Source organism: Camelina sativa, chromosome 8, assembly GCF_000633955.1.
Source record: "Camelina sativa cultivar DH55 chromosome 8, Cs, whole genome shotgun sequence".
NCBI lineage: Eukaryota > Viridiplantae > Streptophyta > Magnoliopsida > Brassicales > Brassicaceae > Camelina > Camelina sativa.
The window spans coordinates 23,322,080-23,341,381 of NC_025692.1; the positions used below are offsets into that span (position 1 = coordinate 23,322,080).

General features: G+C 38.8%; 8 protein-coding genes across 9 annotated transcripts in view; 3 read left to right on the plus strand and 5 right to left on the minus strand.

Annotated features, from left to right (window-relative positions):
* Positions 1-866, minus strand: part of LOC104708096 (probable trehalose-phosphate phosphatase I) — a 2,772-nt gene extending 1,906 nt beyond the window's left edge. For both annotated transcript variants that reach the window (XM_010424592.1, XM_010424591.1), the window contains exons 1-4: positions 826-866; positions 428-714; positions 183-323; positions 26-97 (exon numbers count right to left, since the gene is read on the minus strand). In XM_010424592.1, coding sequence (XP_010422894.1) covers positions 26-97; positions 183-323; positions 428-714; positions 826-829 — 504 coding nt within the window. In that variant the 5' untranslated portion in view covers positions 830-866. The remainder of the gene's footprint in view (positions 1-25; positions 98-182; positions 324-427; positions 715-825) is intronic.
* LOC104708100 (inactive TPR repeat-containing thioredoxin TTL3-like) lies at positions 2,906-5,670 on the plus strand. Its single transcript, XM_010424594.2, has 4 exons — positions 2,906-4,346; positions 4,422-4,790; positions 4,867-5,200; positions 5,293-5,670. Exons 1-4 carry the CDS (start codon positions 3,388-3,390, stop codon positions 5,422-5,424), a joined length of 1,794 nt encoding a protein of 597 aa, XP_010422896.1. The 5' UTR covers positions 2,906-3,387; the 3' UTR covers positions 5,425-5,670.
* On the minus strand, positions 5,727-8,519 carry LOC104708097 (aspartic proteinase-like protein 1). Its single transcript, XM_010424593.2, has 9 exons — positions 8,033-8,519; positions 7,649-7,787; positions 7,250-7,503; positions 6,934-7,161; positions 6,648-6,848; positions 6,451-6,544; positions 6,307-6,370; positions 6,144-6,215; positions 5,727-6,053 (listed from the first exon to the last, which is right to left on the minus strand). Exons 1-9 carry the CDS (start codon positions 8,320-8,322, stop codon positions 5,812-5,814), a joined length of 1,584 nt encoding a protein of 527 aa, XP_010422895.1. The 5' UTR covers positions 8,323-8,519; the 3' UTR covers positions 5,727-5,811.
* On the plus strand, positions 8,783-10,753 carry LOC104708101 (ribosome biogenesis protein TSR3 homolog). The gene is made up of 10 exons (XM_010424595.2): positions 8,783-8,973; positions 9,064-9,092; positions 9,179-9,228; positions 9,363-9,428; positions 9,517-9,557; positions 9,650-9,786; positions 9,878-9,968; positions 10,069-10,140; positions 10,252-10,370; positions 10,479-10,753. The coding sequence occupies exons 1-10, from the start codon at positions 8,897-8,899 to the stop codon at positions 10,610-10,612; spliced, it is 816 nt and encodes a 271-aa protein (XP_010422897.1). The 5' UTR covers positions 8,783-8,896; the 3' UTR covers positions 10,613-10,753.
* LOC109124683 (regulation of nuclear pre-mRNA domain-containing protein 1A-like) lies at positions 10,860-13,627 on the plus strand. Its single transcript, XM_010424598.2, has 8 exons — positions 10,860-11,105; positions 11,201-11,297; positions 11,426-11,673; positions 12,003-12,158; positions 12,259-12,418; positions 12,521-12,666; positions 12,740-12,775; positions 12,867-13,627. Exons 2-8 carry the CDS (start codon positions 11,222-11,224, stop codon positions 13,461-13,463), a joined length of 1,419 nt encoding a protein of 472 aa, XP_010422900.1. The 5' UTR covers positions 10,860-11,105; positions 11,201-11,221; the 3' UTR covers positions 13,464-13,627.
* On the minus strand, positions 13,648-15,077 carry LOC104708103 (NADPH-dependent 1-acyldihydroxyacetone phosphate reductase-like). The gene is made up of 3 exons (XM_010424599.2): positions 14,606-15,077; positions 14,344-14,503; positions 13,648-14,121 (listed from the first exon to the last, which is right to left on the minus strand). Exons 1-3 carry the CDS (start codon positions 14,949-14,951, stop codon positions 13,782-13,784), a joined length of 846 nt encoding a protein of 281 aa, XP_010422901.1. The 5' UTR covers positions 14,952-15,077; the 3' UTR covers positions 13,648-13,781.
* LOC104708104 (NADPH-dependent 1-acyldihydroxyacetone phosphate reductase-like) lies at positions 15,585-16,985 on the minus strand. Its single transcript, XM_010424600.2, has 3 exons — positions 16,546-16,985; positions 16,284-16,443; positions 15,585-16,061 (listed from the first exon to the last, which is right to left on the minus strand). The coding sequence occupies exons 1-3, from the start codon at positions 16,889-16,891 to the stop codon at positions 15,722-15,724; spliced, it is 846 nt and encodes a 281-aa protein (XP_010422902.1). The 5' UTR covers positions 16,892-16,985; the 3' UTR covers positions 15,585-15,721.
* LOC104708105 (NADPH-dependent 1-acyldihydroxyacetone phosphate reductase-like) lies at positions 17,110-18,921 on the minus strand. The gene is made up of 3 exons (XM_010424601.2): positions 18,448-18,921; positions 18,134-18,293; positions 17,110-17,925 (listed from the first exon to the last, which is right to left on the minus strand). Exons 1-3 carry the CDS (start codon positions 18,788-18,790, stop codon positions 17,583-17,585), a joined length of 846 nt encoding a protein of 281 aa, XP_010422903.1. The 5' UTR covers positions 18,791-18,921; the 3' UTR covers positions 17,110-17,582.

The window sequence follows — 19,302 nt, forward strand, 5'->3', positions numbered from 1 at the left end:
AAATATTAAAAAAAAAAAAAAATACCTTGTCTATGCATCTACCAGTAACTATAGCAGTGGGGAAACACTTTGCTAGTTTTTTCACAGTTCTTCTCATCTGAGAGAAACAGCAATTAAAGTGGTGTGACTAATTACAGAGATTTACAAAACATGATTAAGTCAAAAAGATTGATGTGACGAACCTTGCTTGACATGAAAGCTTTGTCTGGATCATCAACTATGGGAGATAGGGTACCGTCATAGTCAAGAAACATTACGATTTGTTTCCCTCCAGAAGCTTCTATGATCCGTTCGAACATTTCTAGTGCTGAAGGATGTTGCATCTGTCGGAAATAGACGAGAAAAAAGAACTGTTAAGTGTGGAAGGAATACTCATCATGAAGAGTTTGTGAGAGAGAAAGTATAAATGGATGGAGATGTCTCTTACGATCCATGAGTTGAGTTGGTGCTGGGAGGAGATAGAAGAAGGAAGTGATTTGAGATGAGTAGGAGAAGAAGCTCGCATTGAATCGACCCAAGCGTTGATTCTATGGCCACCACCTCCATTGATGATGTCAATGTTCTTGAGAAGATTTTTCTTGGAAATTGAGATTAAACCAGGAGGGAGTTTCTGGGAAGAAGAGTTGTTGGGGATGATACTTGACATTGTGGTCTCTGATACGAATACGTTTTGACTCGCTGACATGGTCTGTGGGTTTTCCACGACAAAGCTCACTGAGAAAACAGAATATAAGGAATAAAAACAAAACAGAGGATTGGTTATTGAGAGAGGAGAGTACTATATTAGTTAACTCGAGATCAAATATATTAAAAAACAAAGCTTACCCATTAGAGAAAAATAAGGGATTTAATGTGGATACGTGAAGATGAAGAGAGAAAGAGAGAGGAAGGAGATGAAGAGTGTGTGTGTGTGGTGTGTTCCAGTGCTTAGTTTAGGGACTCTGCGGCTTGGTTTATGTAGGGGAGGAGAACAGATGCAAAAAGAAAGTGGGACCTACTGGGCCTAATAATGTGTTTAATGGGCCTACTTTTTTTTTTTTTTTTCTTGGATGGATCTCTTATTCGCGTACGTTGTAGTATGTTTGCGTGTCCTACTCCTACTGTCACCTAACCATGCGAGTCGTCGAATCCGCGTCTCTTTCGGTTTACTTTGTTAGGGATTATTGCACAATTAAGTAAAACGTGTTAATTAGAAACACATTGTACATTCAACATATAAATTACTAGGTTTTACTCTGTGATACACCACAAGTCTATTATTTTGTTGATATATATACTGTTAACAGTTGTAGGTAGGGTTTTCGCAAGTTCAGAATATACATTTTACGATTTGTTAGTTATGATTTAGGAATGAATGATCTGACATGTTCTTACTATGATTTTCAATTGATATTATTGGATTAATAGTGTACATTTAAAGCTAATAAGATCTTACCAAATATGTAATCGTTTATTAAACGCAAATTAGATATTTCCTAAGATGTATTCATCTTGAATTAGTTGTTATATTATAGGGATGTGATTAGAGGATGTGATTGCATAAATGGGGTTATCAATTCTTTTTGTTAAATTCGGTCCTAAAAGTTCGGCATGCAAAATATAGACTTGGTCTCGGTGTCACGTCTCGGTCTCTGATCGCTTAAATAGCTTTGTCAAGTTACATTTACTGGTTGACACACACCTAATTAGAATATTAGCTTCTTGTCAATTTTTATGACTTTCTAAAATCATACATACTTTTCTAAATTCAGACAGCAAATTTATACTATTTGAGAAAAAAAAAAAAAAAAGAAGTAAATGTTGTGTTGTACTGTTGTTTGTTGCGGTTGGCAAGATTTGATACATGTATACATGATAAGAATCATTTCTCCTCTAAACCCCACACAAGATGAATGGGATATATACATATCATTACAACAATGAATTATCACTCTGCATCTTATTAGTTTATATTCGGAGGTCTTATGGAGTGTCAAGCTATACTTCGCCGGCCAATGAACCAAACAGGACCCTGAGGAGATCAAAATGACTAACAACGTGTCGGTCACTACTTAAACTATAGGTGATATGACTCGTCTGACTCTTGTCATGCCTCGAGCCAAGGTCTACTTCAGTACGTGTCCTTAATGGAAACATAAACGGATAAACCCTTTTTCTAGTCTTCTACTCTCTACTCTCTACTCTAGAGAAGTAAGTCGGCAGATCTTTTCTTTATTGAACCTAAAAGCGAATACGAGCATGCAAACAAAGTAAAGGTACAAATATTAATACATATATAATAAATTCTTTGTACGTGTGTCCACCAAGCCCACAAGTTCTGCTTCTCGACTAATTGAATCGATCGATCCCATTGTTTTTTTAATATTACGTTTTTGTTTTCTTCCGTTGGGTTCTTAAGGGTTAACGTAATTTGCTAATTAACCACTCGTTTTAAGAATTGTTTATTGCTCTATTATGTTATTAATTTAGGGTTTCGAGGTGATTAGTACCTAATAATCATTTGTTTATTCACTATCAAAATTTGATACCGGATACGTATACCAGTTTTACAGATCACGAAAGGGACTAAGGGAGGGTCAGTCAGTGTAAGAACTGAGCTCTGAAATCTAATGGCTCATTAAGAAAATCCATATGTATCTCCTTAGAATTTTGATTTGACGAGCCCAACATTTATTTTAGATTTTATGAGAAAGCTACATACGTCGTCGTAAACACCTTGATTTACTACTACTACATAGAAATAAAAACCCAACGTGAACCTCATAAAAAAATCAACCAAAAATAGAATCGGGTCGAGAAAAACTCGGACGTTTTTTTTGTTCCGACAAGTCTCTAATTTTCTTTCTAAATATTGACTTAACAAATCTAAGGTTCATTTTCTGTTTCTCTTATGATACCAGGTCAACATGCAATATAGCCACAGAAACAAAAAAAGAACAAACAACTAGAAGAAAAAAAACAAAAAAAAACTTGAATTGACAGAAGAATAGAACAGAAGACAAACCCACACACAAGCTCTATCGAGAGAATTTGATATCGATTTGAGAAGAGAAAATAAATCATTCTAGTTCTTGTTCTCGTTCTTCTTTCTTTTTTCTTTACGTTATTTTAACCTCTATTAGTAGATCCTTTTTACGTTTCCTGTTAACCTGACGACGTTTGATCATAATGACATTTTGTATCAAATCATTGATTCAAGAAGAGGACACGGAACAAATGAAGCTACCTCCATCCCATCTCCCCTATTAACAATGGTCTCCTCTTCTTTAAATACCAACCATTAAGCTCTATTTCGTTATATTTATAGCTAAATTTATATATTACCCTTTCTCGGGGTTGGATTGGCTGTTCCTCGGCCGGGTTCCGGTTTTATCTAGTGGCGGAAGGATGGCAGATCATCCAGGGGAGAAAAGGACGCGTTGTAGGTTTTTGGGATTTGTGTTTGGTAGACGTGGCTTGTGGTCCAAGAAATGTCCCCCGGACAATGGTAGCCATAGAAGCACTATGAGTAGCAGCAATGCCTCCACCGCCACCGCTACCACCGCTACCACCGCTAACATTCAGTTCACCAAATCTCCGTGTACAGAATATAACCCGAGGAAGCTTCAAGAAAATAAAGTTTTACCTGAGCCAGTCCAGAACCAAGTACAGAAACCTAATTCAAAACCTACATCGAATCAATACCCAAGTAACCATCAATTAGGCAGTAATGGAAACAGCCAACCAAGTAATAATCAAGGACCAGTCCAACAACAACAACAAACGAGGAAGGTTCCGAGGGAAGCCATTGGTTTATCAGGTGAGCTAGAGAGTATGATCATCGACAATCAGAAAGCAAAAGGGAATAAAAGCTCTATGGTTCGAGCTTCTTCAAGCAACGTGATGTTATTTGGCAATCTTGGGAACTTGAAGCAGCCCGGAACATCAGGTGGGAATCAAAGTACTATCCAGAACAATGGATACGGTAATAATAGTGGTGGAGGAGGGTATGAGGCGAGGAAGACGATTTCAGAGGAAAAAAGAACATCGGTTGCACCCTTACCGGCCTCAAATAATCAAGATCAGTCAGGATCTTTGTGTAGAGCGATTTCGACAAGAATCGATCCCGAAACGTTAAAGATAATGGGTAATGAAGATTACAAGAACGGGAATTTTGCAGAGGCGTTAGCCTTGTATGATGCTGCGATAGCCATTGATCCAAAAAAGGCTTCGTATCGTAGCAACAAGAGCGCAACTTTAACGGCATTAGGGAGAATTCTTGAGGCGATATTTGAGTGTAAAGAAGCAATAAGAATAGAGCCTCATTACCATAGAGCACACCATCGGTTAGGTAACTTGTACCTCAGGTAATCTCATCAAAAACCTTACATTGTGACTCAAGTACTATATATCATCATTTTTCTGAAAAAGTAAACCAACAGGTTAGGGGAGGTTGAGAAGTCAATATATCATTTCAAGCATGCGGGTCCAGAAGCTGACCAAGAAGACTTATCAAAGGCTAAAATGGTTCAAACACATCTCAACAAATGCACAGAGGCCAAAAGAGTGAGAGATTGGAACACTTTGATCAAAGAAACAGAGAACACCATAGCTACAGGAGCCGATGCTGCTCCTCAAGTATATGCATTACAAGCAGAGGCCTTTTTGAAGACTTACAGACATCAAGAGGCCGACAATGTTTTGTCAAGATGCCCTGTTTTCGATGGGGAAATGAGCACAAAGTATTACGGACCGATCGGTTACGCCGGTTTCTTGGTCGTCTGGGCTCAAGTTCACATGGCTTCCGGCAGGTTTGTTCTCTTTTGAGTCCATACAAAGCTAACAGCTGTAGATGATATCTTGACCTAAACCGGGTTGTTCAAACAGATTCGGAGAAGCGGTTGAGGCGATCCAACGAGCGGGGAAGTTGGACGGTAACAACAGGGAAGTGAGTATGGTTCTCCGGCGCGCTCAGGCTGTTACAAAAGCGCGATCAAGAGGCAATGATTTCTTTAAAGCTGGACGGTTTCAAGAAGCTTGTGCGGCTTATGGCGAAGGATTAGACCACGACTCAAGAAACTCAGTATTGCTATGTAACCGAGCGGCTTGTCTATCCAAAATGGGCCAATTCGATCGAGCCATTGAAGACTCCACGACAGCACTCACCCTCCGCCCTGGCTACACCAAGGCTCGACTCAGAAGAGCCGATTGTAACACTAAGGTAATGATTTGTATAACAGGTGGCAGAATCGTGAATATAATATGAAATTGGGGTTACAGTTTAAGTTAATGTCTTTTTTTACGTGGTTGCAGCTTGGGAATTGGGAAGCAGCTATTGGGGATTATGAGATATTGAGAAAAGAGACACCAGAAGATGAGGAAGTGATCAGAGGACTGTCTGAGGCTCAGAAGCAGCTCGTGAAACGCCGTGGCCATGACTCTTGAAACCAACCGCCTCGAGACCGAACGGAAAGTTACGGATTTAGAAAACAACTGCCGTTGGTCTTCTTCTTACTTCTCTTTATTTTTCAAACTTTTTTTGGTAAAAATTGTGAATCTTTTTATTCCAATGATTCAATTGTATATCCTTTAAGAAGTCTATTAATCATTTAAAAACCGAACACAGACGGTAAATAAATAATTTAGAACAAAAATCAAAACTATTACTAACATGATTGTGAGATGAAACTTTTGCACTATATGCATTTGCTAATTAATTCTGATTTCCTTGAAGAAGATAATAGAACTGATGGAAGACTTATAAGATCAACTTCTTATATATATATATGCAAGGCAGACTAGTTTTGTTTTTGATAACACAATCTTTGTTCTCTACATATGAGAGACAAACCCTTGTAGCAGAAGTAGAGAGTTGAATAATATCATCATAGAAGAGAAGCTACATGATGATCTTGATGGTGATGATGATGATGATGGTGTTTTGGATGGAGTTTTACCTGCAATGGCTGGTGAAACCGCATGGCTTCTGCTTTGCTGCTCCTCTGTTGGCAAAGGATATGGCGCTGAAGTGCTACCCGGTGAAGCTTGAGGGGGCTCTATCTCATTTTCTTGGCCTGCAAAACAACACCGGTGTCATTTTGATTTAGGTTTGGATCTTACAAGAGATCTTAGTACTTTGAGTTGTATTTAAATCAGAATCTCACATTTGGAGGGTGACCAGCCTAGCTTCATGTTCTCTCTATCGAAAACCATTCGATTACCTCTCATGTAGTTCTCTGCAAAAGGAAAAGGCAAGTCTAATTGATGGAGACACTGGTCTGAGCATGTAAGAAAGAAAGAGAGATGATGAATAAGGTTAATACATACGTCCTATGCTTCCTATGCCTTCTTCTCCACTAGAACTGATAGGCAAGCAAAATTGGACAAGCCCCTGAAAAATGATGGTTCATATCAAAATCTAAATCTCGTCTTTTCTAGCATAAATCATAAAATGTGGATATATGGTCTAACCTGGCTTTGTTGGAATACAAACAAAGGTTTGTGAATCACGAATGTGTTATTGTGCGAGAACCTGAGTTTGATCGCTGGTACTTTTGGCTCAACACTATCACCAAGGAAAATCAAAAAGAACATTAAGAGAAAAGCATATATATAAACCAAGGAGCTTCTTTCTCTATGTCTTTGTTTTGCATAACATATGAGAGTACCTAGATTCATAGCAATACTCCCACGAAACATCTTCAAAGCTCTTCATCGTAGCATTTATATGTCTGTCCATCTCAAGCGCAACTTTTCTGTATATTTCTTCCGGCAGATAAGTAAATGACTGTCCACTGTCAATATAAGTTCTGAAGTTCGTCTGCTTCAGACACGAGTTGCCAATACAACAAGTCTCCACACCCACAATACTGTAAACAAAATCAACACAAGGTGCTAATTACTAAAGGTATCTTAAAATGGATAAAAACCTGAAGTATAGAGAACGTTTGTTACTATTTATTGTCGGCAGGAAGGAATTGTGTTGATTGTTGCACTGATGGTCCCATATCACCAAAGTAAATTCTCCCTGAATCTTCTTCATCAAAACACAAGGAGAACGAGTTTCGCATGATTCCTGCTTTAGAAAGAAAACTTGGAACCGAGATATCTCCAAGTCCTAAACCCATCAAACCATCAGGAGCAACCCCAGTCAAGTAATCCCCACTTTGCTTTTTACCACATCTGCAATATGAAGACACACTTATCAATACTATACTCTAAAACACACAAAAAAAAACATCACCAATACAATGGTAAAAGTAAAACACACCCTAGAACAACTTGAGCCTTGACAGAGGAAGAAGCGTTCGTCAATCTATTGTTGGTATTATATGTAAGATGCAGGATGTCTTCAACAAGTAATCCCGAGGTCGAGGTGTTTCCACTAAGATAGTTAACAGTATAAGGGCACTGCTCCTTTGGGCTCTCACAATCTGGAGCAGAATCACAAAGCTTATGGCTGCACAAAAAGACTTTGCTGGTACTTGAACTTGATGGATTATACTCGTTCAGATCTTTAGTAGCCTGCAGAATAGGTGCCCCCAAACACGAGGAAGCATCTGCCAATCAATCAATTGGAAATAAGCGCTAAACCGTTCATCATTCTCACTATCTAACTCTTAAATACTACATATATAACCAACAAGCTTTATCATTTAATATCACATACCAGGCTGCTATAATAAGTGGATGTTAAAGGAGCGCATTGCACACAGTTGCAAGGAATCCAAAGTAGATCACTTCCAGTATCTAAAGCCACAAGAAACGATACACTCGGCGTCCCTATGTCGATCCATGTATAGTGTAGCCTGAGTAAAACAATCACACACAAAATTCATATAAGGCAACAGATATCACTAGTGCACATATCAGTATATATCCAAAAAACAAGTAAACCCAAAGGAAAAGACTGTTAGTAATTTCAAATCAAGCAGATTGAGTTAGTCAAAACACATGAACAAAAACAATAAAAAGGTAACTTCTCTCAATCTAAAGGTACAAAATTTAGAAACTTCAAAATTAAAAAAGAAGAACTTTTTGGTAAATAATGTACCATCCAAAGTCATTTCCAGAAGAAATAGTTTTGCTTCCTTCAGATGGAACAAGGGCCTGAGACTTAGCACCAAGATTCATTCTCTGTCTTCTGAAATCACTTCTCGCGAGCAACTGATAATACTCCAAGCTCCGCTTCTCCGGAAACGATCTCGGAGTCTTAATCGACGCTCTAGCTTCGTCGGAGAAGCGATGGATCACCCTAGATGAGAAGACAGAGGCTAGAGTCTTCTCCGTAGCTAGAACGAGAACAAAGAAGAGTAAAAAAGTAGAACCAGATCGTGACGCCATTTTTTTTTTCCGAGCTAGGGTTTTGCTGAAACAGGAACAAGACCTAGCACTCTTAACGTAGAGTAAACACCAAACAAACTAACAATCTAGTAAAATTAGGGTTTTAATCGAAGTTTTAATCAATAAAAGAGAAATATTTTATCGAGAGAGAGTGTGAATGTTGGTCGGAGAGTTATGGCTGACTGAGAAAGAGAGAAAGAGAGAAAGAGAGAGAAGAAGAAGAAGAAGCTTAACGGGAAGAAAGTGTTGTAGTCAATGACGTAAATACCCCAAGCGATATACTTTACACGTGTGTGCTCAATCATTTGTCCGGTTTGGGTTTACGGTTCTGTCTTAATCAACAATATTATCATTCAAAATGACGTAATTGCCCTAAGCGGTGTGCTTAACTACACGTGTAATACTGTAATTAATCAATCATTCGTTTCGGTTTGGTTTACTGTAAACCATTGTTTTACATCGGTCCGGAGATACTGTCGTCGGCTGGCTTATTAGAAACCCTAATTTACATATAAAACCCTAAGCCGATCAAAAACATCACATCTGCGTTTGTCGGAAATATCGCCGGTAAAAAATGGGTTACGGGAAGCACAACCGATCTAAAGGAGGCAATTCGAGTCGTGGACAAACCAGTCGGACTGATCTTGGAAGGTAAATATCTGATCTTTGCGAATCCAGGTTTCTCTCTGTTTTCGATTTTGTTGTTGGCGAGTGTTAACGATTTCGTTGAAAATTTTGCAGGGAAGATGAATCACTTCCGCTTGATCAAGGTACTAAAGTTATTATTTTTGTTGTTGGTGGGTGGGTTAGTTGAATATACCAGTAAGTAATGCTCTTACTTGGTGACTTTTCGTAGAACCTGAGGATGAAGCACCAGCAGTTCCAAAAGTTCAATTGGCAATGTGGGTATGCATAGTTTCCTTTATGTTTTATCTTTAGGTGGAAAACAAATTCTATAATCGAAATCCAGTAAACTTTCCAAGATCAGATTGTTTCACTACTCATTGATGTAATTATTATTGCGTTTTGTGTTGTGTTAGGATTTTGGTCAATGTGATGCAAAGAGGTGCACAGGTCGTAAGCTTGCTAGATTCAACTTGTTAAAAGTAAGTATCATGAGCTTGTAAAGTTTATATTTGTCATCTTCTTTCTAAGTGTTTCAGCTGAAAATCCTGCTGCGGTTGATATTGTTAGGAATTACGAGTTAACACTGGCTTTGGAGGAGTTGTCTTAAGGTATCCTCTACTTGTAATTACTGTATCTTATTAGGGTCATTTGCAATGTCATTAGATGAGACATTCTTATCTGTGTCTGATGATTTTGGCAGTCCAGTTGGTAGACAATGTGTTTCAAGGGAAGACTATGATCTGATCAAAAGGAAAGGATTAGCTGTAGTTGATTGTTCTTGGGCACGTCTAACTGATGTCCCGTTTGCAAAGCTGCGTTGTACTGCTCCTCGTCTCTGTAAGAAGTTAACATCAATCACCTATGCTCTATATATTGGGGATTTTAGGCCGATCTCTAGTTAATGTGTATTCTTTCTTTATGATTGTAGTACCATGGTTAGTAGCAGCTAATCCAGTAAATTATGGAAGACCATGTGAGCTATCATGTGTTGAGGCTTTATCTGCAGCTTTAATACTATGGTGCGTCCATCAACTTCTTCTCCTGAAACCCATCTCAATACATTTGGTCATAAATTATCCGGATTTCTAATACGTCTTGCTCCATTTGTTTTCCAATCAGTGGGGAGGAGGAAACTGCAGAACTTTTGCTAGGAAAATTCAAATGGGGTCATGCCTTTTTATCTCTCAACAAGTAACAAAACTGAAGAAGCTCAACACCTTCACATCATTTTGCTTTTTGATCCGTGAACACAACAATTTGAGTATGTGTTTTCTTAACGAGGTCTCCCTATATATATCACAGGGATATTCTTAAGGAGTACTCAAAATGCCAGAATAGCGCTGAGATCATCTCAGTTCAAAATTCGTGGCTTACTCAGCAAACTCAGATCCCAAAACAACCACCACCCGCGCTCAAAGAACGTAAGTCACATACTACTTTGTTAAATCTCTCTGTCATTACCACAAGATACCATCAAAAGATGAAGTCTCACAATCTTTTGCTTCTGATTCTTTATTGTATTTGGGTAGATGTTAAGAAAGACGATGGTGAATCTGGTGATGAATCAGAGGATGATGATGACGATGGTCTTCCTCCTCTAGAGAGGAACATGAACCATATCAAATTGGAAGACAGTGAGGAAGAAGATGACAATAGCGAGTGATAGCCATTGGAATTTGATCTATAAAAAAAAAAAAAGTTTCCATCTTTGGCTTACACTTGAAAGCAATGTTGTTGTTAAATACCGTGTAGTTTCTTTATCTTTTAGTTAATAATAAAAATATCTACTCTCCAGTCTTAAAAAGATTTAAAATTTTTGTTTTTTTTCCATGTAAAGATTAATTCTTTTTTTAGGTTAAAAGAAAATGAAAATTAATTGAAGTGGAACAAAACAGGGGAGAGAACAAGAAAGTGAAAAAGCCCATCTAGTAGTAATCTGAACGCCGAAAAAAAAAAAACCCAACTTTCCTCTCTTCTCTGCGACTTTAGCTCCCCATCCCCTCTCTTTAGGGATCGATTTCGGCGTCAAACGTCGTCGTTTTGGTCATCCCTTACAACGTATCTGCTTCCGCCTTCTAGGGTTCTTTCTCCGTTTACCCTCCGCCGCAATATTTATCCAGCTCCGCCGCATTCTTTTGTCGCCCAGCTCACCGTCTGTAAGCAAATCCAGCTGCTTCTCCCTCAAATTCGTAAACCACTTTGGGTGGGATTCAAGCTTCTTCTCCCTTCTCCAAAATCTCTGTTTTTTTAGGGTTTTGTGAGTTTTGGTGGGATGAGTAGTGTGTTCAGTGAACAGATCCTGATTGATAAGCTCGCTAAGCTCAATAGCACTCAACAGGCCATCGAAAGTATCCTCTTTTAATGACTTTATCTTTAGTTAAATTTGCATATATAAGGTTTAACCTCTGAACTTAGATCTTGTAAATTTTGCTCCTTTTTTGTATGTTTGGGGTTTCTTGACTCTTCTGGAATTAAGCTCTGTCGCATTGGTGTATATTCAATCGGAGTAAAGCTGAATTGATAGTAACGACATGGGAGAAACAGTTTCACAATACAGAGATGGCTCAGAAAGTCCCTCTTATGTATTTGGCTAATGATATTCTTCAGAACAGTAAGCGTCAGGGTAATGAGTTTGTGCAAGAGTTCTGGAAAGTTCTTCCTAAGGCTGTCAAAGACATTGTTGCTCATGGAGATGATTATGGCAAAGGCGTTGTATCACGTTTGGTATCTCTCTTTCTTCTCTTTTTCTTTTTAATTCTTTCATTGGAGCTTTTTGTTAATGTCGTTTGATTCTTGCTCTCTGCAAATAGGTTAGTTACTTTATATGTTGTTCAATTGTGTTTGAAAGAAAGAACATGTTTTGCTCAAAAAGATTAGGATATTAGGGACGTCTGGTTAGTCCTCTGTCACATGTTTGATGTTAGGGATGATATATTCGAGGTTCTTGAGTTGTGATTGCTATACAGAGAGACACTGTTGACTGTTGAGTTTTGTGAACATGAATAAAGAAGTTTAGTTGCTAATTGAGATATTTGGTTTTACATGATTTGTAGGTCACGATATGGGAAGAAAGAAGAGTGTTTGGTTCTCGTTCAAAGAGTCTTAAAGATGTAATGTTTGGAGAAGATGTTCCTCTGCCACTTGAAGTGAGCAAAAAGCGTTCCCGCGGATCCAAATCTTCAAAACGGGATTCAAAGTCATCAAGAACGGTAAAAATACTAAACAAAAAACTTCGCTTTTTCTCCTCTATTAATTTTAGTCAAATTTCATACTAGTTCTCTTTTGGGATTTTTTTGCCTTTGGAACCAGAAATTATCTTCAAGTGGAGGTGTGGCTGAGAAGATAGCATCAGCATATCATTTGGTTGTTGCAGAAAACTCAAATGAAGAAGCTGAGATGAATAAATGTAAGTCTGCTGTTAAACGAATCAGGAAGATGGAGAAAGATGTTGAAGAAGCCTGCTCTACTGGTAAGAAACTGTTTTACTAATTATTGATTACCAACAAGTGCCCCAGTTTTTTCTTGAAGTCTAGTGTATGTGGTTCTTATTTATCAATTTGTGCCTATCCAGCAAAAGACAACCCAAAGAGAAAATCGTTGGCAAAAGAATTGGAAGAAGAAGAATACCTTTTGAGACAATGTATGGAGAAACTTAAATCTGTTCAAGGAAGTAGAACTTCCCTTGTGAACCAGCTTAAGGATGCACTACGCGAACAGGTACAAATCTGCACTTGGCAAGTTTCACTATTTTGGTGATCTATCTCTCATTCTTTTGCTTACTTTGTGTCAGGAATCGGAACTGGACAATCTTAAAGCTCAGATTCAGGTACGTGTTTGAATTCCCACTGCATCTTTTAACCTCGTTTGTGACATACCTGAGCTAATAATAAGCTAATGAACAATTTTGTTATTATTAGGTAGCACAAGAACAAACAGAGGAAACCCAAAACATGCAGAAACGGCTTAATGATGAGGATTATACATCAAAACCAACAACCGCTGCCCCAAGCTCAGTCTCTGCTACCATGATAACCGAGACAAATGACAACTCAAAATCATCAAAAATGACGCCTGCATCTATTGCTGCGATACTCACAGCATCAACCTCATCACATATGATCATGCAGTCTGTTCTATCTTCATTCGCAGCTGAAGCAACAAAGACTTCTGGTCTATCAAAGTCAGAGAGCACAGTTCCGGTTTCAGATACTAATGCTTCGTTCCCTTCTTACAACAACTCCCAGAACATGACACCCACCACGCAAGGTCAGTACCATGTAATCCCTAATCCAGCACCACCACAATTCCTCAAACCGCCGGTAATGAACAACCCTTACAGCTTTGGTAACATTCCATTAATGCCACCTGGACTTCCACCGCCTCCTCCACCACCACATTTGATGGGTAATCAACAGCCTCAAATTCCTCAGCCAAACTCAGCTCAGCAATCTCAACAAGGTCCCACTTTCCAGCCACCGGGGATAATGTATTACGGAGCTCCACACCATTCTTAAAATTAGAAATGATGTTTAGTTTATAGCTTTTAGATAGTTTCTGACCCTTTTTATCTGCTGAAAATGTGGTTTCAATGATACATTTGTTGGGTCGAATCAAAGTAGAACTATTGTTCCTCTGGTTGTAGAATCCTCACCTTTCTCTCTTGCAGTTATTTGTACCACACAAGTTGTTACAACATAATGTAATAATTCTCTCCTGTTACCTTTAGAACCGAACATGTTCAAACATGTGGACATAAGATTCAGTTGACAGTTTGATCAATGTTTTACAATCATGTACATGTTACATTATGTGGTAAAACCGAATTTTGATAATCACTTCTTCATTAAAACCTGCTTCTGGAGAAAATCTTTGAGCCAAAGGGGCATATGGTACATGATTGCCATGAGGGTTGAATACCTGCCTGAAGAGAACCAAGCGGGTGGATTCTTCTTCAGCACTGCTGCTACGGTGTCTCTGGCAAATGTGTCTGCAGGAGTAGGCTTCATCCTCTGTGATGCAAACGCCCTTTCTCTGATAGCTTCTTCATAAGGCTTGTATAGTTTAAGCTCAGGCATTTTGTTGAAGGCTGCAACAGCTGAGCTTGCTATGTTTGTACGTATTCCTCCGGGGACAACGTTGATGACATCAATCCCAAAGGGCGCAAGCTCCAACCTGATGTTAAAAGCAGGAACCATATTACAAAACAATTGAAAAAAAAAAACCAAAACCATCCGCTACTAGATATATAATTTGAACAACAACTACACTTGTCACAAACACAAGCATCATCCACCAAACCCAACATGAGATTCTAGTCCTCTAGAAATGATACTCACATGAGATTCTAGTCCTTCAAACAAGCAGATGGAGAAAAAACGCAAAAAGCAAGCAAACCTCAGAGTATCAGTGAGAGCATGAATAGCAGCTTTGGTAGCTGAATAGACCCCAGCCCATGGACCTGGTGCCATAACAGTGATACTTCCAACATTCACAATTTTTCCCTTTCTTTTAGACACCATGTGAGGTACAACAGCTTGAGTCATCCTCATTGAACCTTCATTTTGATAATAAAAAAAGCTCACACTTTTGTTCAATAAACATTCTCGTTAAAATAATGAAAGTATAATAAAAATCGAATCTTTTTCCTTTAATATACCAAAGACATTGGTGTTGAAGGTGTTCTCCATAGCGGAAATTGGAATCTCCGCCAAAGGTCCGACGCATTGAACACCGGCGTTATTAACAAGAACGTCGATCCTTCCGAAATTATCAATAACCTCCGACAAAACCTTGCTCACGTTCTGTTCCGACTGAACATCAAGCTCCTTCACGAGTAACCTCGAGTCTTGTTCCAGATCCGTCATCGAGCTCCTTGATCGACTCGTCGCCACCACTTGACATCCTTTCTTACTAAACTCACGCGCCAGCGCATGACCAATCCCTCCCTGAGAACATCCCGTTATCAGAACCACCGGCGTACTCTCGTCGCCATCACTCTCCATTTTCTTTTTCTTTTTTTTTTTTTCAGATTGAGAGACAAAGCCGATGACGTGGAGCGATAACCAAAGTGAAGTAGGGATGACGTGTAGGTTTGTGTCTTTACTCTTTTTTTCCTTCAAGCTTCTTTTTATTGCAGCATTAGTAGACTTCAAATTCAATACAATGTGGTCACGTAAGTAGGCTTTTTACAATGTGGACACAATTTTTAAGTAGGCTTGTTATTAGCAGTGGTCCAACTGCTAATAACAAGTACCAACCAAACTTTTTTTCACATCACATTTCATAAGAAATTAAATGGTGCAAAACGATTTGTTATCTTCCACGTAGTTTTCTTAAACAACAAACCAATTTGTGATAATATATTAGTCAATAGTCATGCACGACTCTGTTAACTTAAAAGATTGATTAATGCTCACCGGCCACATGCTTATAAATTCAAGAGAATGTGGATTCAATGATACGTTTGTTGGGTCGAATCAATGTAGAACTATTGTTCCTCTGGTTGTAGAATCCTCACCTTTCCTTCCTACAGTTATGTGTACCACAATGATTTTACAACAATAATGTAATCATTCTCCCCTGTTTAAGACTCAAANTCTCTTGCAGTTATTTGTACCACACAAGTCGTTACAACATAATGTAATAATTCTCTCCTGTTACCTTTAGAACCGAACATGTTCAAACATGTGGACATAAGATTCAGTTGACAGTTTGATCAATGTTTTACAATCATGTACATGTTACATTATGTGGTAAAACCGAATTTTGATAATCACTTCTTCATTAAAACCTGCTTCTGGAGAAAATCTTTGAGCCAAAGGGGCATATGGTACATGATTGCCATGAGGGTTGAATACCTGCCTGAAGAGAACCAAGCGGGTGGATTCTTCTTCAGCACTGCTGCTACGGTGTCTCTGGCAAATGTGTCTGCAGGAGTAGGCTTCATCCTCTGTGATGCAAACGCCCTTTCTCTGATAGCTTCTTCATAAGGCTTGTATAGTTTAAGCTCAGGCATTTTGTTGAAGGCTGCAACAGCTGAGCTTGCTATGTTTGTACGTATTCCTCCGGGGACAACGTTGATGACATCAATCCCAAAGGGCGCAAGCTCCAACCTGATGTTAAAAGCAGGAACCATATTACAAAACAATTGAAAAAAAAAAACCAAAACCATCCGCTACTAGATATATAATTTGAACAACAACTACACTTGTCACAAACACAAGCATCATCCACCAAACCCAACATGAGATTCTAGTCCTCTAGAAATGATACTCACATGAGATTCTAGTCCTTCAAACAAGCAGATGGAGAAAAAACGCAAAAAGCAAGCAAACCTCAGAGTATCAGTGAGAGCATGAATAGCAGCTTTGGTAGCTGAATAGACCCCAGCCCATGGACCTGGTGCCATAACAGTGATACTTCCAACATTCACAATTTTTCCCTTTCTTTTAGACACCATGTGAGGTACAACAGCTTGAGTCATCCTCATTGAACCTTCATTTTGATAATAAAAAAAGCTCACACTTTTGTTCAATAAACATTCTCGTTAAAATAATGAAAGTATAATAAAAATCGAATCTTTTTCCTTTAATATACCAAAGACATTGGTGTTGAAGGTGTTCTCCATAGCGGAAATTGGAATCTCCGCCAAAGGTCCGACGCATTGAACACCGGCGTTATTAACAAGAACGTCGATCCTTCCGAAATTATCAATAACCTCCGACAAAACCTTGCTCACGTTCTGTTCCGACTGAACATCAAGCTCCTTCACGAGTAACCTCGAGTCTTGTTCCAGATCCGTCATCGAGCTCCTTGATCGACTCGTCGCCACCACTTGACATCCTTTCTTACTAAACTCACGCGCCAGCGCATGACCAATCCCTCCCTGAGAACATCCCGTTATCAGAACCACCGGCGTACTCTCGTCGCCATCACTCTCCATTTTCTTTTTCTTTTTTTTTTTTTCAGATTGAGAGACAAAGCCGATGACGTGGAGCGATAACCAAAGTGAAGTAGGGATGACGTGTAGGTTTGTGTCTTTACTCTTTTTTTCCTTCAAGCTTCTTTTTATTGCAGCATTAGTAGACTTCAAATTCAATACAATGTGGTCACGTAAGTAGGCTTTTTACAATGTGGACACAATTTTTAAGTAGGCTTGTTATTAGCAGTGGTCCAACTGCTAATAACAAGTACCAACCAAACTTTTTTTCACATCACATTTCATAAGAAATTAAATGGTGCAAAACGATTTGTTATCTTCCACGTAGTTTTCTTAAACAACAAACCAATTTGTGATAATATATTAGTCAATAGTCATGCACGACTCTGTTAACTTAAAAGATTGATTAATGCTCACCGGCCACATGCTTATAAATTCAAGAGAATGTGGATTCAATGATACGTTTGTTGGGTCGAATCAATGTAGAACTATTGTTCCTCTGGTTGTAGAATCCTCACCTTTCCTTCCTACAGTTATGTGTACCACAATGATTTTACAACAATAATGTAATCATTCTCCCCTGTTTAAGACTCAAACATGGGGACATAAGATTGAATAAACAGTTTGAACAATCTCTTACATTCGTTTTCATGTTTACATTCTGGTCTTAAACCCCAAGCTGATTCTGATTATATCACTTCTTCTTCATAAAATCCTGGTTCTGGATAAAATCTTTAAGCCAAAGGGGCATATGGTACATGATTGCCATGAGGGTTGAGTACCTGCCTGAAGAGAACCAAGCGGGTGGGTTCTTCTTCAGCACTGCTGCTACAATGTCTTTGGCGAATGTCTCTGCAGGAGTTGGCTTCATCCTCTGTGATATAAACGCCCTTTCTCTGATAGCTTCTTCGTAAGGCTTGTATAGTTTCAGCTCAGGCATTTTGTTGAAGCTCGCTACAGCTGTGTTTGCTATGTTTGTTCGTACTCCTCCCGGGACAACATTGATGACATCAATCCCAAAGGGCCTAAGCTCCAACCTAACGTTAAGCAAGAACAGAACCATTACAAACAATTCACAAAACAAAAACATCCACCTAACCCAACATGAGATTCTAGTCCTCTAGAAATGGTGCTCAAGTAGCTTTTAACCTTACCATCAATTCTCCTATAGACAGAAAAAAAGCACAAACAGGATTCAGTTTGCGATAGAGGAAGATGATGGAAAAACGCAAAAACCAAGCAAACCTGAAGGTATCAGTAAGAGCATGAATAGCAGCTTTGGTAGCTGTATAGACCCCAGCCCATGGACCTGGTGCCATAACAGTGACACTTCCAACATTCACAATCTTCCCCTTTTTCTTAGACACCATGTGAGGTACAACGGCTTGTATCATCCTCATTGTACCTACATTGGATAAATTTACTTCTTTCAAAACATACTAACACACTTTACCAAGCCAAAAGCCAACGCACACATGATTCAATAATATGAACTATTGAAGCTCCAATTAGTCTATAAATGAGAGAACTTGACATTAAAAATCCAATTTTCGTTTTACCATAAACATTAGTGTTGAAGGTGTTCTCCATGGCCGCAAATGGAATCTCAGCCAGAGGTCCGACGCACTGAACACCAGCGTTATTAACAAGAACGTCGATCCTTCCGAACTTATCAATAACCTCCGACACAACCTTACTCACGTTCTGTTCCGATTGAACATCAAGCTCCTTGACGAAGAACCTCGAATCTTGCTCGAGATCCATCATCGTGCTCAGTAATAGACTCGTAGCCACCACTCGACATCCCTTCTCAGTGAACTCACTGGCCAGCGCGTGACCAATCCCTCCCTGAGCACATCCCGTTATCAGAACCACCGGCCTACTCTCGTCGCCACTCTCCATTTTTTAGAAGCCTTCTCCAAGTTCTCAGATTGATCAACAATTAATGGAATATGTTTCTATTCAATGTTTTATCAACAAACTTGAGTTTCTCAGAGTGTATAATAAGACAAAGTTTCTACATTTAAGGTATTTTACTATTTATGTCCCACAGCCACGTTTCTAAAATTTGTGATATTACGCCGACGTCGACGTCGACGTCGTTCTCTCCATACGAAAGGGAGAAACCTTCTTCTCTGACGAGAGTAAATGATTCTTTCTTTCTTCCACACAAGTATAATGTGGTGGTTGATCGTCTATTAAAAAAATCAAGACCTATCTCTCGCTGACACTATGTGTAGTCCCTTTTGTGAGACCTATCTTGTTGCTGACGCTATGTGTAGTCCCCTTCTGTGAAACTAAAATGTTTTATGTTTTAAACCAATTTACATTATATTCGTCAGATGTGATTTTATGTAAGATTAGTTATCTCTTCTGAACATTGACAACCAGACAAAAAAAAAAAAAAAAAAAAA